This window comes from Chiloscyllium plagiosum, unplaced genomic scaffold (assembly GCF_037043375.1).
Source record: "Chiloscyllium plagiosum isolate Xiang-an unplaced genomic scaffold, Cpla_swu_hap1 HiC_scaffold_6, whole genome shotgun sequence".
NCBI classification, from domain to species: Eukaryota; Metazoa; Chordata; class Chondrichthyes; order Orectolobiformes; family Hemiscylliidae; genus Chiloscyllium; species Chiloscyllium plagiosum.
The window spans coordinates 71911460-71928626 of record NW_028270144.1 but is presented as its reverse complement, the minus strand read 5'-3'; the positions used below and the strand labels follow the sequence as shown (position 1 = coordinate 71928626).

Genomic DNA, 17167 nt, shown 5'->3' with positions numbered 1-17167 from the left:
ATTGTTACATTAACCAATACATACGCTGGACGTGATAAAAGTTCACAGACACTGACAGCTGGTTGGCTGCCATAATGAAGACCTGAACACACAAGTTGCTCACCTTCAGGACCATAACGATACTGGAATCTAAGCAAATGTGTGGAAGATTGCATGCATAAGACATGCCCAAGGAAAAAACTGGACAAATCTAATTTAGCTAGCTATTGGGCTTTTAGAAAGTTAAAAAAGTGATGAAAGGATCCACCACATTCATCAAGTGATGTCAAATAACAGACTCACCACTTGACTTGGCAATAAAATACTGTAGGATTGGGTTATATTTCAATGAGGATTTCAATTTCCTGAAGAAGGGCTTATGCCCGAAACGTCGATTCTCCTGTTCCCTGGATGCTGCCTGACCTGCTGCGCTTTTCCAGCAACACATTTTCAGCTCTGATCTCCAGCATCTGCAGTCCTCACTTTCTCCTTATATTTCAATATGATTGATTTAATTAAGCAAGTGAGGAATTAAATTATATTCTGTTTGATTCTGATTAAATATGTTCTATAAGGAAGAACAGCCAAAGTTTAGGCCAAACCTACGGTTTTATTACTTTCTAATTACAAGCTAATCCAAACATAGGCTAACAAATAAGAATTACTTTGAGATAAAAGACACAGCTATGTTTTAAATTTGTTCAGTTTTGTGACTAAAATATGTAACAAACCTATGTAGGTTAGATTGGTATGGTTACTTTGAACTTTCACTCATTTTAAACATCAATATTAATTATTATCGAATTATATAAGAGAATACCAACAGTGTGAAAGCAGGCCATGCAACCCATTGAACAGCATCCCACCCATACCCATCCCCTACCCCTATCCCTGCATTTCCCATGGCTAATCCAACTAGCTTGCACATCCCTGCACACTATGAGCAATTTAGCAAGACCAATTTACCTAACCTGTGTGAGGAAACCAGAGCACCTGGAGGAAACCATGCAGACATGGGGAGAATGCACAGACATCACACAAACAGTCGAACAAGGGTGGAATGGAACCTGGATCCCTAGTGCTGTGAGGCACAGTGCTAACCATTGAGCCACTGTACTTACCCCCATTGTTCTTTTAGTTAAGTATTCATAGGGTTTGAAATGTTCCAGAATACTTAGGACACAGGGGAACCTCGATTATCCGAATACCAATTATCCGAAAATCGGACCATCCGAAGGAGATCACAAGATCCCGATAGAAACATTACAAAGACGTGTTTTTAACAGTGATCACATCTTTTGTTTACAGTGATTAAACAGGCACCGTCTCCAAATAACTGACTGCCCGTCCTCTCTCTCTCTCCCCTCACACCTTCCCTGGAGTTCTACAGAGGGGTGAACCCTAACCCCCACCCCAACTGCTAGGAATAGTCTCTCCAACATTGTCCTGTGCAGGGCAAACATGGAACCTGTCAAAAATTTGCAGTTAAAAAGTTGTGTGTGGGGCTGTTCGGATCGGGTGGGGGGGGGGGGGGTGGGGGGGGGGGGGGGGGGGGGGGGGGGGGGGGGGGGGCGGGGGTAGAGTTTAACCGGGTGGGAGCAGGTTTGGACCAGGTTGGGGGGTGGGTGAGGGCAGGGACGGGTTTGGACCAGGTTTGAGGTGGGGGGGGTGGGGTTGGTCTGGGTTGGGACCGGGTTTGGAGGGGTAGGGGCGGGGTTTAACCAGATTGGGTGCAGGGGTGGGTGACGGGGTGGGACCAGGTTGGGGCAGCATCGGGGGTGGGGCTTCGTGCACTGTGCTGCTGCAGTCTCCGAAATGGGGAGCAGACTTTAAAAACTCCGAGACCCAGAGGAAAGGCATTTAAATCGATTTTCCGAATTACTGATTATCTGAACAAAATACTGCCTGCCCATCACGTTCAGAAATCGGGTTTCCACTGTACATCAGTGAGAACATTTCAAATGAAATAGAATAACTGGTGACTGATGTCATATACTCTAAAGGTGCACAAACTACTTCACTGGTACCGAAGTAAACTGGCACAACCACGTTAATATTCCGGTTACAACTGCACTCAAGGCTGGAATATCTGTGATGAGTGACTTTATTCCTGCCTAACTAAAGTCCTTCCACCATCTCCAAGGTACCAGTCAGATATATGATGCAGTACTGTCCATTTGCATGGATGACCACACTTTCAACACTCAAGAAACTCAACACCATTCAGAGCAAAGAATCCTGCGTGACCAGAACTCTATCACCACCATAAACAAGTACGCTTTCCAACTTCAACAACCCATGTCTGAATGCGTACAATCTGCAACATTCTGTAAAATATTTAGTCAAGTTTCTTCCACAGCACCTTCTCTGCCTAGAAGTACAATGTAATTAGCCTTAGTACAACTGGCTGTGAAGACCCACCAGAATCAAGATGTATTTTTATGAAACGACAGGAGGGCAGGAAGACACAGGCAAACAAAAAAAACATGAACAGAGAAAATCTTTACATGGAGTCAAACTGGTCAGTCCACTGCCTCGTCTGTTGCAATAAGTTCAGCCGAGCAATTGGCAGTGGTGCTTCAACTAGTTTCAGCAATTTTGACAGAAAGAGGGGAACAAATTAAAAACGAATGAAGAGCCTGGTTTCTTGCCAATATCCAATAACTTATCCTGGCATTACACAGAGAACAGAGAGCTGTGATGATCTTGTATTTGGATTTATGACTCTCAACTTCTCGTGAGGAAAACCCTAGAAAGGTTTTATATAACTGCTGCTTGATGAACTATATATTAAAAAAAACACTTATAAAGTCAGACAGACGTATAGCATGGAAATAGACCCATCTGTCTAACTCGTCCATGCCGACTAGCTATTCCAACCTAATCTAGTCCCACCTGCCAGCACCCGGCTCATATCCCTCCAGATCCTTCCTATTCGTAAAGCCATCCAAAGGCCTTTTAAATGTTGCAACTGTGCCAGCCTCCACTTCCTCTGGCAGCTCATTCCATGCACATACCACCCTCTGCATGAAAAAGTTGCCCCTTAGGTCTCTTTTATATATTTCCCCTCTCAGCCTAAACCTATGCCCTCTAGTTCTGGACTCCCCAACCCTAGGGAATAGACTTGTCTATTTATCCTATCCATGCCCCTTATAATTTTGGAAAACCTCTATAAGGTCACCCCTCAAAAGCCCAGCCTGTTCAGCCTCTCCCTGTAGCTCAGATCCTCCAACCCTGGCAACATCCTTGTAAATCTTTTCTGAACCCTTTCAAGTTTCACAACATCTTTCCGATAGGAAGGAGACCAGAATTGCATGCAATATTCCAACAGTGGCCTAACCAATGTCCTTGTATTTATGAAGCTCCTTTCATGACTTCTGAAAATTACATAGAAAGGATTTTGAGGTTAAGTACTTTTTTGAAGTGTAATCACTGTTGCAATGGAGGAATCAGGAGCTAATTTGCATAAAGCACGCTCCCACAAATACAATGTGACAAAAATACAATCACCTGTTTTTGTCATACAAATTGAGGATAAGTATTGGCTGTGATGCTAGGACAATTCTGATGCTCATCTTCAGGTAGTATATTGGCTCTCTTTTGTCCAAAGAGGACAGGGAAGGCCTCAAGTTCAACATCACATTTCAACATCCCTGGCACATAAGACTGGAACGTCAATCTATACTTGCCCATTCATGTCTTCGGATTAAGACTTGAACCAACAATCTTCCGACTCTCAGAGATAAAAGACTGCTGTCAACTGAGCCAGAAACGTCATCAAAACACAGCAGGAAAATTAGTATCCAGTCGGCCAACTCAAGTCAGAAGTGACAATAAGCTAGGGACGGCCTTTATTGCTTTAGAGTTGAATATCCAACCTCAGCTGGGCAAACGTCTTATCTTCATGAATTGCCAACCTGACAAGTAGCTCTGTAGTCCCAGAAGCATCAAGATCGAGACTGCCACTGCAGAGACTACAGCCAGTCCTCAAGGAAGGAAAGTCAGAGCCCATGCTCAGTGACCACTCTAATATTTTGGACAAACATGTTCAGGAGGCTCCAGTGTGATGGTGGGGCCAGTTTATAGAAGTCAGAGGGTGAGGGTAAAGTTGGGAGACTTTACTGTCACCCTCTGACTTAGGTGTGTGTTTCCTTGGAACACAGGGGATTCCCCGAGGGTAATACTTCCACTTTCTCACCCGATAGCACTCACATTGCCAAAGCTGCTGGGCTACACTGCCTCATTAAATAGCAGTGAGAGCTCCACCATAACATGGGAGTCAGTTTGGGTCAAGCAAGAAGGCCAGCCACTTTATTTTAAGACTCTGCTTTCCAAGGCCAGTTGGGTGCTGAAAAATGTAGCTCCAATACCCAAATTTGAGTGACAATTTTCGAATGGTAAGAAGTAAAAGAGATAGATGCTTAAGGTGGAATTGGAAGTGGGGTGCTAATAATTCGTGTACATACAGATAAATCTGATCAGTCATTTTGAAGAATTATCCACTTTCAAAACAATGAATCACCTTTCATCTAGAACTTAATCTCAATACAATTTTTGTTCCATTAGAGCAAGTTTCAGCATATAAATTTCTTTCACAGATAGTTCAATAGACAATTGGTGCAGGAGTATGCCATTCTGCCCTTCGAGCCAGCACCACCATTCATTATGATCATGGCTGATCATCCTCAATCAGTATCCTGTTCCTGCCTTATCCCCATAACCCTTGATTCCACTATCCTTAAGAGCTCTATCCAACTCTTTCTTTAAAGTATTCAGAGACTTGGCCTCCACAGCCCTCTGGGAAAGAACATTCCACACACCCACCACTCTCTGGGTGAAGAAGTTTCTCCTCAACTCTGTTCTAAGTGGCTTACTCCTTATTTTTAAACTGTGTCCTCTGGTTCGGGACTTAACCATCAGCGGAAACATGTTTCCTGCCTCCAGTGTCCAATCCTTTAATAATCTTATACGCCTCAATCAGATCCCCTCTTAGCCTTCTAAACTCAAGCGTATACAAGCCCAGTCACTCCAATCTTTCAGCGTAAGATAGTCCCGCCATTCCAGGAATTGACCTCGTTAATCTACGCTGCACTCCCTCAATAGCCAGAACGTCTTTCCTCAAATTTGGAGACCAAAACTGCGCACAATATTCCAGGTGCAGTCTCACCAGGGCCCTGTACAGCTGCAGAAGGACCTCTTTGCTTCTATACTCAATTCCTCTTGTTATGAAGGTCAGCATGCTATTAGCTTTCTTCACTGCCTGCTCTACCTGCATGCTTGCTTTCATTGACTGATGTACAAGAACACCTAGATCTCGTTGTACTGTCCCTTGACCTAAATTGACTCCATTTAGAGAATAGGAATGTGTAGTTAGGAACATCCTGATTAGAGCATGTGAAAAGGTATATTTCTCAAACAGTTTGTACAGACAGACCCCAAGTTACAAATAGGAATGTACTCAGCAGTAGAACCTAAGTCGATTTGTATGCAAGTTGGAATGCAGTACAGTTCAGTACACCTCACAAGGGCGGCACAATGTCTCAGTGGTTAGCACATCTGCCTCTCAGTGCCACGGACCTGGGTTCAATTCCAGCCTCATGCAACTGTCTGTGTGGAGTTTGCACATTCTCCCCGTGTCTGCGTGGATTTCCTCTGGGTGCCCCAGTTTCCTCCCACAGTCCAAAAGTGTGTAGGTGAGTTGGATTGGCCTTGCTAAATTGCCCATAGCATGTAGCGATGTGCAGGCTGAGTGGGTTAACCATGGGAGAGGGTAAGGGGGTGCGATGCTCTTTGGAGGGTCAGTGTGGATTCATTGGGCTGAATGGCCTGCTTCCATACTGTAGGGGTTCTATGATTCTAAGTTTGAGTGGACATTTGCAGGTTTGATTCTTAAAATTAACAGCACAGTAGGATCTCGTTCACAAGTACAGGCATTAACGAGTCAGGGACCCTGTAGTTGTAACTTATTTTCAGTATAAAAGTGGAAAGTAATGGCAGCCAGATAGTAAAAAACAGTTAGGTCACAGTGCTTAATTGAAGTTAATGTCAATTGCAATGTCTAAAATGTTTGAACATTTTTCTCTCAGCCTACTTTTATGACAAACATCTGATGAACATCTGTCCTCTTACCTCTCTACTTCTATCTGTTGCTTCAAAGAGAGATTTAGGCTCTGGTGCCTGATAAGGTTTATTCCTCTCTTGCTGTCTGTGATCGTGCTGGAGAGATAGAAGGTAAGCTTGCTCCTGTTGTAACTGACGCTGCAATCTCTCAGCCTGTCGCTGTTCCTCCATTTCACGCCACTTGTATTCCTTTAAGAACATGGTACATGTATTAAGTTACAGTTTCTAATTTATAATGTGGCTTGGAATATGATAGTTTTACAAATTCCATAAAAAACAGCATGTAACTAAGTTTTCACAGTGGCTGAAACACTTCATTAGGCAACTTATATACTTCAAAGTCACCTAAAGCATAATTTACACCACAGCCATGAATGTACAACAGTTGTGAACGTGTAGCTGGTTCACAGAGAATTTTTTAGTGTCAGCCAAAAGCACAGTCTCAAACATTATGATATCACATCAGTAATTGGCTGTGGATTAGAAAATTCACAAACTTCCAACAAACAATGGTTTCAAATTTTCTGAGAAAAAACTCAGTGCCATATACAAAACAAGTTAATGTAGTAGTGGTGGAATTTTACTTCAGGAAAATCATATTCAATTTCAGGCATTCCCATTTTGATAGGTTGTGTTTTTTAAACAAGAGGCTTTGATTTTAAGTAACAAAATTATGAACCACTGTATGCCTCATCACAAAATGTGGAAAAAGACAAACATTAAACAAATGTTTTGTGTCAGTCTTCACAGCAGAAGACACACATTAGACAAGTGGCTAATTAGAGAAACGAAAAGCTATTAAAATCAGTAATGGAAAATTATCGGAGGAACTTCAGACTAAGATCTGACCAATTCCCACCTACATTTTCCTTCCTACTATATATTCCGAAAAGCACTCTTCCACCACTACTATCAGTCTTCTATGACCAAGCTAGTTCTGTGTCCATCTAGCCAGCTAACCATGGAACTCATGAACCTTTTGTACCAGCCTGCCGTGAGGTACCTTATCAAATGTACTTAGAAAGATATGCTTAGAAAATCACAGCATGACCATAATCGACATCACTTTATGAAAGGGAAACACTGCTTTGACAAATTTATTAGAGTTTATTTTTGTGGACATATCTATAGGGATAGGTAAAACAGAACCAGTGGATGGCGTATTATCAAAAGCATTTGATAAGATGCCACAATCAAGTTAAATAGACAAGATAAGGGTTCATGGAATTGGTCTAATACACTAACTTAAACAGTCAATCCAGACATGAAGTAGAGAGTCAAGACAAACTGGACATTTTCACATTGGCAGGCTGCGATGAACGAAATGGTAGAAAGTGAGGTCTGCCGGTGCTGGAGATCAGAGTCGCGTGTGTGTTGCTGGAAAAGCACAGCAGGTCAGGCAGCATCTGAGGAGCAGGAGAATCGACATTTCGGGCCAGAGCCCTTCATCAGGAATGAGGCTGGGAGCCTCGAAGGGTGAGAGGTTTGGGGGGGGGGGGAGGTAGGGAGAGAGAAGAGCTGGGGAGAAAGTAGCAAAGAGTGCAATAGGTGAATGGAGGTGGGGGTAAAGGTGACAAATTTGTAGCATGTAATGGAATGAATGCCTATGAAGGGGACCTGTACAATCCAAATGAACATATTATAACCCATCCATACAAACCTAAAGTACAGTACTGCTAGTTTTGGGAGAACAGAAAAATGTGCTTTAAAATTTTGCTCATACATCACAATGACAAACCAGGTTTTCTAGGAGAGAAAGGCTGGTGTTTAATTATATATTAGCCTACAATTTTAATGATTTGATTTCTTCCACAGAAAAGATTGTATTTAAAGCAGTGACATTCATTTAATTCTGTTTGCCCTTACATTTCCAGTTTGTGATAGAAAGCACTGAATTGTTGTCATACAATTCAATGACAATTGTGTGCTGAGGCTATTTTGTTGAGCTATTGGACTATTATGTTAACCCCCCAATAGACTGATCAGCTGGCTATTAAACATAAGCATTATGACACAGTGAACTAAGGCAGCAGTGAAACTGTCAGTCAGACAACTAAGCGAACAAGTTACCAATAACATGGCCTGTTCTTGAAGTAACTGTTGCTGAAGAATTTCCAAATGACGTTGCTCCTCTTCAAGCTGACGTCTGATGTACTCCTGTTGCAAAAATTACACAATAATGTGTAAACAAAATACAAGTTTAAACTAGAAATTGTGTATTTACACCTCTTCTGAGGGACTGCTTCCCTGACCTTGCAAAAGTACAAGGCTTCATTGAACTCATCCTGAAGGCACTATTGAATAAGCTGTGAAAAACATTCAGTTGCCATTTGTCAGAAAGGTATAATTGTTGTTTATTTTTTAACACAACTTTAACACAACATTTCTTCTCTATACCCCAGAGTTAGTCAAAAAAGCGAAGATACACAAACTACCTGGCACACAATTAACTTTTGCATAAGGTCTCTCTAATTCTATTGAAAGCCATTCCTTAAGCCATGTTGTTCCTTGATAATTATACAATTGTTGGGCCACAAGACCTGAAAGCTAGGGAACGTACAACAATTGTGATTGGAGAACATAAGAAAGAGAAGTAATATGCCCTTTGCATTCTGCTATTCAATGAAATCAAGGCTTCAACACCATTTTCCTGCATTATTCCTGTATCCCTTATTGTCCTTAATATTAAAAAAAACTATCAAGCTCTTGAACAAAAACATCTGAATCTTTCTAGCTCCCTATGGCGGGAAAGTCCAAAGATTTACCATCTTTTAAATGAAAAAATGCCTCCTCCTCACTCCTTAATGGCCTGCCCCTTACTCTGAGGCAGCCTCTCCTTATTCTAGTTCCATGTGCCAGGGATAGTATAGTTCTCAGATCTACTTTGTCAAGCCTTGTAAACTTTTGTACATTTGAATGAGATCACCTCTCCTGAACTCCAGAAATACCTAATCTATTTAATGTTTCCTCCAAAAACAACCTGCCATCTCAGGAATTAATTTGGCGAACCTTCACTGTACTCCCACCATGACAAGTATAAGGAGACCAAAACTTATAATTCAGATGCACTCTCACCAAGGCTCTATGTAGTAAAATAACCAGTCTAAGTCTTATCATGGCAATGCCCTTGAACAAGAGAAGTTAAGTTATTGAAATACAATACCACATCTCCCATTTGACTATATCAGCATTTAAATGATATGCCCTCAAAATAATAGCGATTACACTCAGAGGATCATGCTTTAGTGATTATTTAGACATTTGGCAAGCACCAACAAGATGTACTGATAAATTGCTAATGAATACAAAAAGGCAACACTATTCATATCTTTTTCTAATGCTATTCTCAGCTTAATTTGGCTCAGCAAGTGTGAAATACCTAGTGTTAAGGGATATCAAACAGGATTTGAAGCGGCAAAGTTTAAATTATGCCAAGCCTGCTTCATGGTTTTTAAATGACTGCAAACTAGAGGATATAAGTCATAAAAAAAACCCAGATTCACCACAGAAATTTGAATTTCGCCACATCCACTTGTGTTAAAATTTTTGACCATTAAAATTTTTTAAAAGGAAACATCAAAAGGGTTATAAATTTCACATCTGATGTCTTCAATGTTGAACCACTCAACACAAACGCTGTGGAAAGATTGAGCTCTGATGCAAGACAGATGGGGAGTAGGAACAGTGGAGAAAGACAGAGAATGAAGTAGTGAGGAACACAGTGAATGAGAAATGAAATGGGAATGGACAATGTGCTGCCAAATTACTTGTGCTATGCTTTTGAATGCTCTCAGTTATACCATTAGGTGGGAGAATGAATGAGGTACATGTTTTGCTCTATCAGAACAGTGAAAGAATGAGGCATTGTTTGTTTCAGTTTGCTTGGATATATCTTGCCAGTCATCGAGTAGTATGGTCAACAGTCATACAGAAATTTATGGACCCAAACTATTGCTCATGCAGCAAAATGAGGAGAATAAATTCAAACTAGCACACAGAATATCATTTTGATAACTGGGACAGCAAATTCTTGGCTCTGTATTAAGTAAATGAAGAGCGACAACAAAAATCACCTGCTCTCTCTCCACTCGCCTCTTTTCTTCTTCTGCCCTTCTTCTTTCTTCCTCTTCCTTCTTTCGGCGTTCCAGTTCCTCCAATTTTCGCTTTTCCTCCTGCTCACGCCTTCTTTGCTCACGCTCCTGCTGTCTTCGTGCTTCTCGCTCCCTTCTCTGCTGCTACTCAAACAAACAAAATGCTCAGTTAGGTCCCATATAACTGAGTTGTTGCATTCACCCTAAATTAAATTTGGCACAAATGTCAGTTCTGGGCTTTCCATCATTTGATTTCAAATGTGCCATATTTATAAATCGAAAAAGAAATTGCATAAAAATGGCATTATTTATAAACTGGTTTAACAAAGTTTGAACAAGTAGCTATTCCACTGTCAGGCAATGTACACTTTGGTGGAGTTTGTCAGTAAGTGTAAATAATTAAGACTTAATCACAGATACAAAATTAACAACCATCTTGTGGTCACTTCCTGGATTTTACAACGAACATTTTTGGAGAATTAGCCAAGGGTAGTACACACATTTCATTTGCACCTGTCCAAGTGTTTCTATGACTTTCTTTTGAAAATACAGCTGTGAGAACAATATAGAGCACTTAAAGTGTGCTTTTAAGCACTTACCCAAAAGTTAAAATAGGGTAAATGGAAACAATTTATTTACTGTACATCGGAACTAAGATGTGATTTCAAAACAACCACACATACTATGACATGCAATTTGAAAAGGATTTTGTCCAAGCAGAATGAGGCTGTGCTTTAAATATTTTTGCTGAAAAACAGAAATATTTTATCAAAATGTTTTGTCTTCCACTCATCAGGACAATTCACAAGAATATCACATCAAGGGGAAAACTAGCATTAATACTATATGAGAGGATAGTGTTAATTGATTTACAAGTCATGTCTGACTGATGGAGATGTTACCATGGAGAATGCACCAGTTAGTAATGATTGCCAGTTAACTGTCCGCCATTATTTTAATTGTAAACCAAGCAGGCTGGCCCTGGTTGGTCATGGCATTAGCCTAACAAGTGAACTGAAAATAGCTACCACCCATTTTCCTGAAGTGAAACAGGCACATTGCACATACATCTTAAAGAATAGGACGCTGTCTGTATGTAGCTTTCAGTGCACAAAAATGCATCATATATTGAGGCCAATTGACAATGTAAAATTGGTTGCACACAGAATTATCCAGAAAATCCTGTTCAATAATGGTGTTCAACATTAGATGTGATTCTATGTTTGAATTTTGCAAGTTTAAACTGGTGGAGTTATATGCTGTTTCATCTGATCTGATTTATAAATCTGATCTTCATCTGATTTATCGTTGACATACCAAGCACCGCGCTGGCACTGAAATCCATGTAGCACAATTACTCATTTGCGTGAGACCCCAAATAACCTTTTGGCAGCACCGTTAAATATTGGCATTGAAGGTTGGAAACGAAGTAATTGCAATGAGTGTATATATCCCCGAACCTGAACCAAGTAACTGCTCACAAAATTGAAAAGTAAACTTCTCATTAAGTTTGTGTGCAATGGGTGAGTCAGACTTTCCATATTGCATAAATCATACAGAAAGGTGGAGGGTGGGTTGCAGGCGGTGGGGGCAGGGGGAAATATCCTGGGGATGAGTGAGTGATGGGGTGGAACTGAAGGGACATACCAGACTCAAAAAGTTCACTCTTTTTCTCTCTCCACAGATGCTGAGTTTCTTCAGCATTTTGCTTTTTTTTCTTTCAGAACTCGAGCACTTGCAGTCTTTGATGTTAATCAAGTTAATTAAGCCAAATTCCTTAGTTTGACACTTGTCCCCATCTCATTACCTAGTGATGCGGTGATCTGAACCCCAGCCTTTTTCTCTGCTGACCTCTTCATTTTCCAGGATAATATTTGACCACTCAGAATCAAACTGCTTTGTTTAAAATTTAAACAAGGGCTGCAGTTAACTGTCAGACATCATTGACTCAAACATTCTCCATCAGAATGCCTCTACCAGATTCCACTGACCACCCCAATGATCTATTCTCATCCAGTAGAAGATTCCCTTTATTATGGTATTTTTTGCAAAACATCCTGATGGATACAATATGAAAAACTACGACGAAGTGTGCCTTTTTCAAATTTTGCACTACCAGACAATTATTAGTTTTAATATCTGCCCATTGCTTAGCGACTGAATTTGTCCATCTATTTTTATTACTCGATTATCACTTTTTTCCCTTGATTTCATGTATAAATTTTGCATTATTGAGCAAAATTCCAACAGTATTCGGCCTTTTTGCTATAAATCCGTTTCTTGAATAAAACAGCATTTATAACCTCTCTCATTATCTACAACGATGGCAAAATTGCGATCACACAGTTGTAATTCTTTTTACCATTAAATCATGTTGATTGTTTAGATTAACGGCAGTTTGTAAATTAAAATACGGTAGCATAGTGAATGAATTACTGGAGTAGTAAGCCAGAGGGCTGGTCTAGTGATCTTGCAGAATGGGGGTAGAATCAAACCCTATCATGTGGGTTAAGAATTTAAATGAATTGATAACACTTCTGGAAAGATGAACTATTATCAGTATGGTAACAATGGTAATACAGCTAATCAGTATGGTGACCTGATAGTCATTTTTTTAAAAATTGCCCATGATACATCCTTCCTTTGCACAAGGAAACCTGTCCTTCTTACAGAGTTTGTGGTTTGTTTTGAAGTCCAGACCCAACAGCAATATAGTTGACTCTTAACTATCTCAAATTGCCTAAAAAGCCATTAAATCGTGCAGGACAATCTTGATCCATTGGTTATGGGATTGCTTGGCTCTTTCTACTCTGCTACTGCTGTTTAGCATGTATGTCCTCTGGCTCACCAGAAGTTGGCAACTCTTGATATTCCTGGCACTGCTCATCTGCTATTCTACACTCCTCATTGTACCAGTTGCTGTCATGAACTTGATGATAATGCAATAGAGTGAGATTACAGATTGTGATGGAATGCAATTCTATTGCTCTTGGCTACAGCTTCTCATGCCTATCATCAGTTTGAAGTTGCTTGATCTGTTCTACATTGATGCCAATTAAAACGATAGCCTGATAGCCATGCCAAACAGCATAATAAATCAAGATCTTAAATATGCAATCCTGTTACATCCAGTCACAAAAAGTGGCAGGGAATTAAACAACCAACAGGAGAAGGCGGCTCCACAAACATCAAGTAGATCCAGTCACTGTACCATCTTGGCCTCTTACTGAGCTATCCACCATCATAAAAGCCAGTCTTCAGCCAATTTGATCCATGCCATTTGATTAAAAACATCATGGAGAGCACTTTCTTAAAGCAAATACAGAGGATCCTGACAACAATCCTGGCTACAGTGCTGATCATTTGTGCTGCATTAGCAGCACAAGCTCAAGCCAAGCTGCTTCAAGGTAGCTACAAGAAGGACATTTACCTGACAATCTGAAAATGTCTAGGTATGTGCCTTCCATAAAAAAATCAGGATAAATCCATGGTGCATTGACAGTGCTTTCAAATAGCCTACTGACTGTTGTTCTGTTCAGATACTGCCACAATGTGGCTCCAAACCTCATTATAGTATTGTTCCAAACATGACAAAAGAGCCAAATTCCAAAGTTGAGGTGAACGCGACTTCACCTTAACATCTCGGAGTGTGGTATCATAGAGCCAATATTAAACTTGACGTCAGTAGGGATCAAAAGAGAAAATGCGTCACTGGCCTGAGTCATTCCAGAAGGACGTAGTTGCTGGAGGCCACTTAGCTCAAACCTTGGAATATCACTGCAATAATTCTTCAGAATAGAGACACAGGCTTAACCATCTTCAGCTGTTTCAACAACCATCACAAGGTCAAGACATGGATACTTGCTGATAATTGCAGTACTCAGAACCATTTCTAATTTCTCAGTTAGCAAAATTCATGCCTGGCAACAGACTCTATGCATCTGCTTTTCCCTGTGTCACTGAGATTTACAGCCTTTGGCCCAACACATCCATACATGTAAAAAAATCCACCTAACTATTCTAATCCCATTTTCCAGCACTTGGCCCTAGCTGTGGGGGGCTTGGTATCACAAGTGTACATCTAAATACTTCTTCATGTCATGAGAGTGTCTACCTCCACCACCCTTACAGGCAGTGAGCTCCAGATACCCACCATCCTCTGGTTGAAAGTTTTTCCTCACATCTCCTCTAAATTTTCTGCCTCTTAATTTAAATCTGGTAATTGATCGTCCATCAAGGAGGAATGTTTCTTCCTGTCTACCCTATCTACCCTGTCCCTCAATGTTATATATCTCAATCGTGTCCTCTTTCAATCTCCTCTGCTCTAAGGAAAATAACCCCAGTCTGTCCAATCTCTCTTCATAACTGAAACTTTCCATTCTGGGCAACATCGTGGTAAATCTCATCTGTACCCCCCTCCACTTCTATCACATCCATATCTCACATTACTGCTGTTGAATCTTCACCAAAGTTATCTGGCAGGGTAGAAGGGGAATTCATAGACTAGATGATTTACTGGGGCGTCTGGGTAAGTAACGTGATATGAGGAAGTTAGAAATTAGGAATTCTGCAGCAAGAATCGAGGAACGTCGATTATCCGAAGGACATGGGCAGGCAGTACTTCATTTTGTTAATCAAATTCTAGATAACCGAATGCTGGATAACATAGTTTAGCTGAGCATCACAACCTTGCAATCTTGCTGGATAATCCAATATTCGGATAATCGAATGCCAGATAACCGAGGTTCCTCTGTACCTCATATCTCCTGGCTCTCCAAGCTTGTCCACCAACTCACAGCCCAAGTCTGGACTGTGAAATCCTCCATTTACTTCACTGAGCACAACTCCAACAACCCTCAAGAAGTTTAATATCCCCAGGGACAAAGCAGTCCATTTAATCCACACCAATCCATCACTTCAGAACATGAATTCCCTCTGCTGTTGGCTGCAGTGTGCATCGTCTACCAGAGGCACTTTGACAACTTGTCAAGGTTCCTTTCACAGCCTATACCCATGATTTCTAGTGTCTACAAAGTATAAGGATGGCAAAACATTGAAACAGCTCTAGCTTCATGTCCTCGCCATATCAAATAAATTTGTTTCTTTTTAAAATAAACTTAATTGACAAAATGTGGTTGCCAATGGGTAAGCCGGCATTTACTGCCCATCCCTAATTGCATTTGACGAGGTGGTGGTGAGGTCCCTTCTTGAATCACTGCAGTCCATATATTTTAGGTACAGCTACAGTCCTAATCAGATAAGACTTCCACGATTTTAATCCCATAACAACAAAGCAATGACAATTTAATTCCAAATAAGATTGATAGAAGCTTGAAGAGGAACTTCCAGGTAGTGTTCCCATCTGTTATCCTTCTCCTTCAAGGGAGAAGAGGTCACTGATTTGGAAGATGCTATCGAAGGAACCTAGTTGAGTTGTTGCAATATATCTTATAAATGGTATACACTGCTGCTACTAATGCACCGGTGTTGAATGGACTTAATATTAAAGATTGCAGATGGAGTGCTAATCAAGCAGGCTGCTTTGAACTTGGATGATGCCAAGCTTCTTGAGTGTTGTTGGAACTGAAAGTGGAGAACACTTCATAACAACCCTGGCCGGACACTAAACATGCAAAAAATCACATTCACTTGTCTTTTCAATGAAGTGTAACAGCAAGAAGATAGTCAAAGGAAGCTTGGATTGCAGAAGGAGCTACATGATTAAACCTGTCTGGGCCATTGTTTCTTAAAATAAGGTTGTATGCTAGAAGTAAAGTAAATATTTGCTAAGTGGAATGCCTTTCAACTTTTGATAGAAATTTTCAAGGTGATACAAGAATTGAAAGGCAATAGTTTCTAAAACTTTAGACAGCAGCAAGGTACAGTCCAACAACATGTGAGTAGAAGGGTAGAACAGATTACTTTTTGACATAAGAATGGAAAAAGTAAATTTCAAGTAAAAGCAAAACTGGTGATAACCTTTAGTGTATAATGACCAAAAAGAAATTACACATCTTAAGGTAAACTTTGTTTTAAACCAAAAGTAGTGTGATGTGCCTAAAAACTACATCGATATAAAGTTTTGTTAGATAACATACTTTGTTAAAGTTATTCAAACTTGTTCCAAACTAAACTTGCCTATTGCCTCAATGCACTTGACACAAACATTAACTCATATTTAAAGCATTCTAATATTTCTGAAAAAATGCCCAAATCATAATGTCTTGACATTATTTTAAATTCTTACTTCTTCAAGTCGTCGCCTTTGCTCCTTCTGTTGTTCAATACGCTTTTGACGCTCTGCGAGGAGCTGTCTTTTATACTCTTCTTGCTCTCGTAGCTGCTGTTCTTGAAGGATTTGCTGCCTACGCATGGCTTCAGAGCGCTCCTTGTTTTCTTGCTGCAATCTCAGGAAGTCACGACGTAGAGTAGATTCTCCAGGCACATTAACAATTGAGCTACAAAAGAAAGAAGAATTTCTTTCCCCAGTGTTCTCCTTCACAAAGATAGTTTCAAGTGTAATAAATCTAAATTTATAAAACTACTTGCAGACAAATTTGGATTCAAAAAGTGAAATTGACCCCATTGAGCAAGTGTTACCCAATGCCTTTGGAGAAGGGTCAGTAAAAGCATAAAGGATGCACCATCCAAATTTGCTAAACAGGAGAAACAGCTAGGAGTTGTACTGAGTTATTGTTATGATGAACAGTAGAAATCATTGTCATTATAATTAAAAATAAATTCATAAATATAGACAAATTTTTTGAACTAACCACATATAAAATAGTTTAATTTCTGTCCGTCACATTGTGGGAAATAGTGAGTTTTGAGAAGATTTGTAACTCAGGTTGAGGTTCTGGATGTAGGTTTGCTCGCTGAGCTGGAAGGTTTGTTTTCAGATGTTTCATCACTATACTAAGTAACATCTTCAGTGAGTCTCCAAATGAAGCACTGGTAATGTAGCTTGGTTTCTGTTT

The 17167-nt window shown here is 40.3% G+C and overlaps 1 protein-coding gene across 5 annotated transcripts in view; it reads right to left on the bottom strand.

Annotated features, from left to right (window-relative positions):
- map4k4 (mitogen-activated protein kinase kinase kinase kinase 4) overlaps positions 1 to 17167 on the bottom strand; it is a 279063-nt gene that overhangs the window by 60151 nt on the left and 201745 nt on the right. For 3 of the 5 annotated variants that reach the window (XM_087988113.1, XM_043691713.2, XM_087988114.1), the window contains exons 12-15: positions 16438 to 16648; positions 10173 to 10334; positions 8170 to 8256; positions 6109 to 6288 (exon numbers count right to left, since the gene is read on the bottom strand). In XM_087988113.1, the coding sequence (XP_087844239.1) occupies positions 6109 to 6288; positions 8170 to 8256; positions 10173 to 10334; positions 16438 to 16648 (640 nt within the window). The remainder of the gene's footprint in view (positions 1 to 6108; positions 6289 to 8169; positions 8257 to 10172; positions 10335 to 16437; positions 16649 to 17167) is intronic. The other 2 variants (XM_087988115.1, XM_087988112.1) reach the window with 1 other exon arrangement.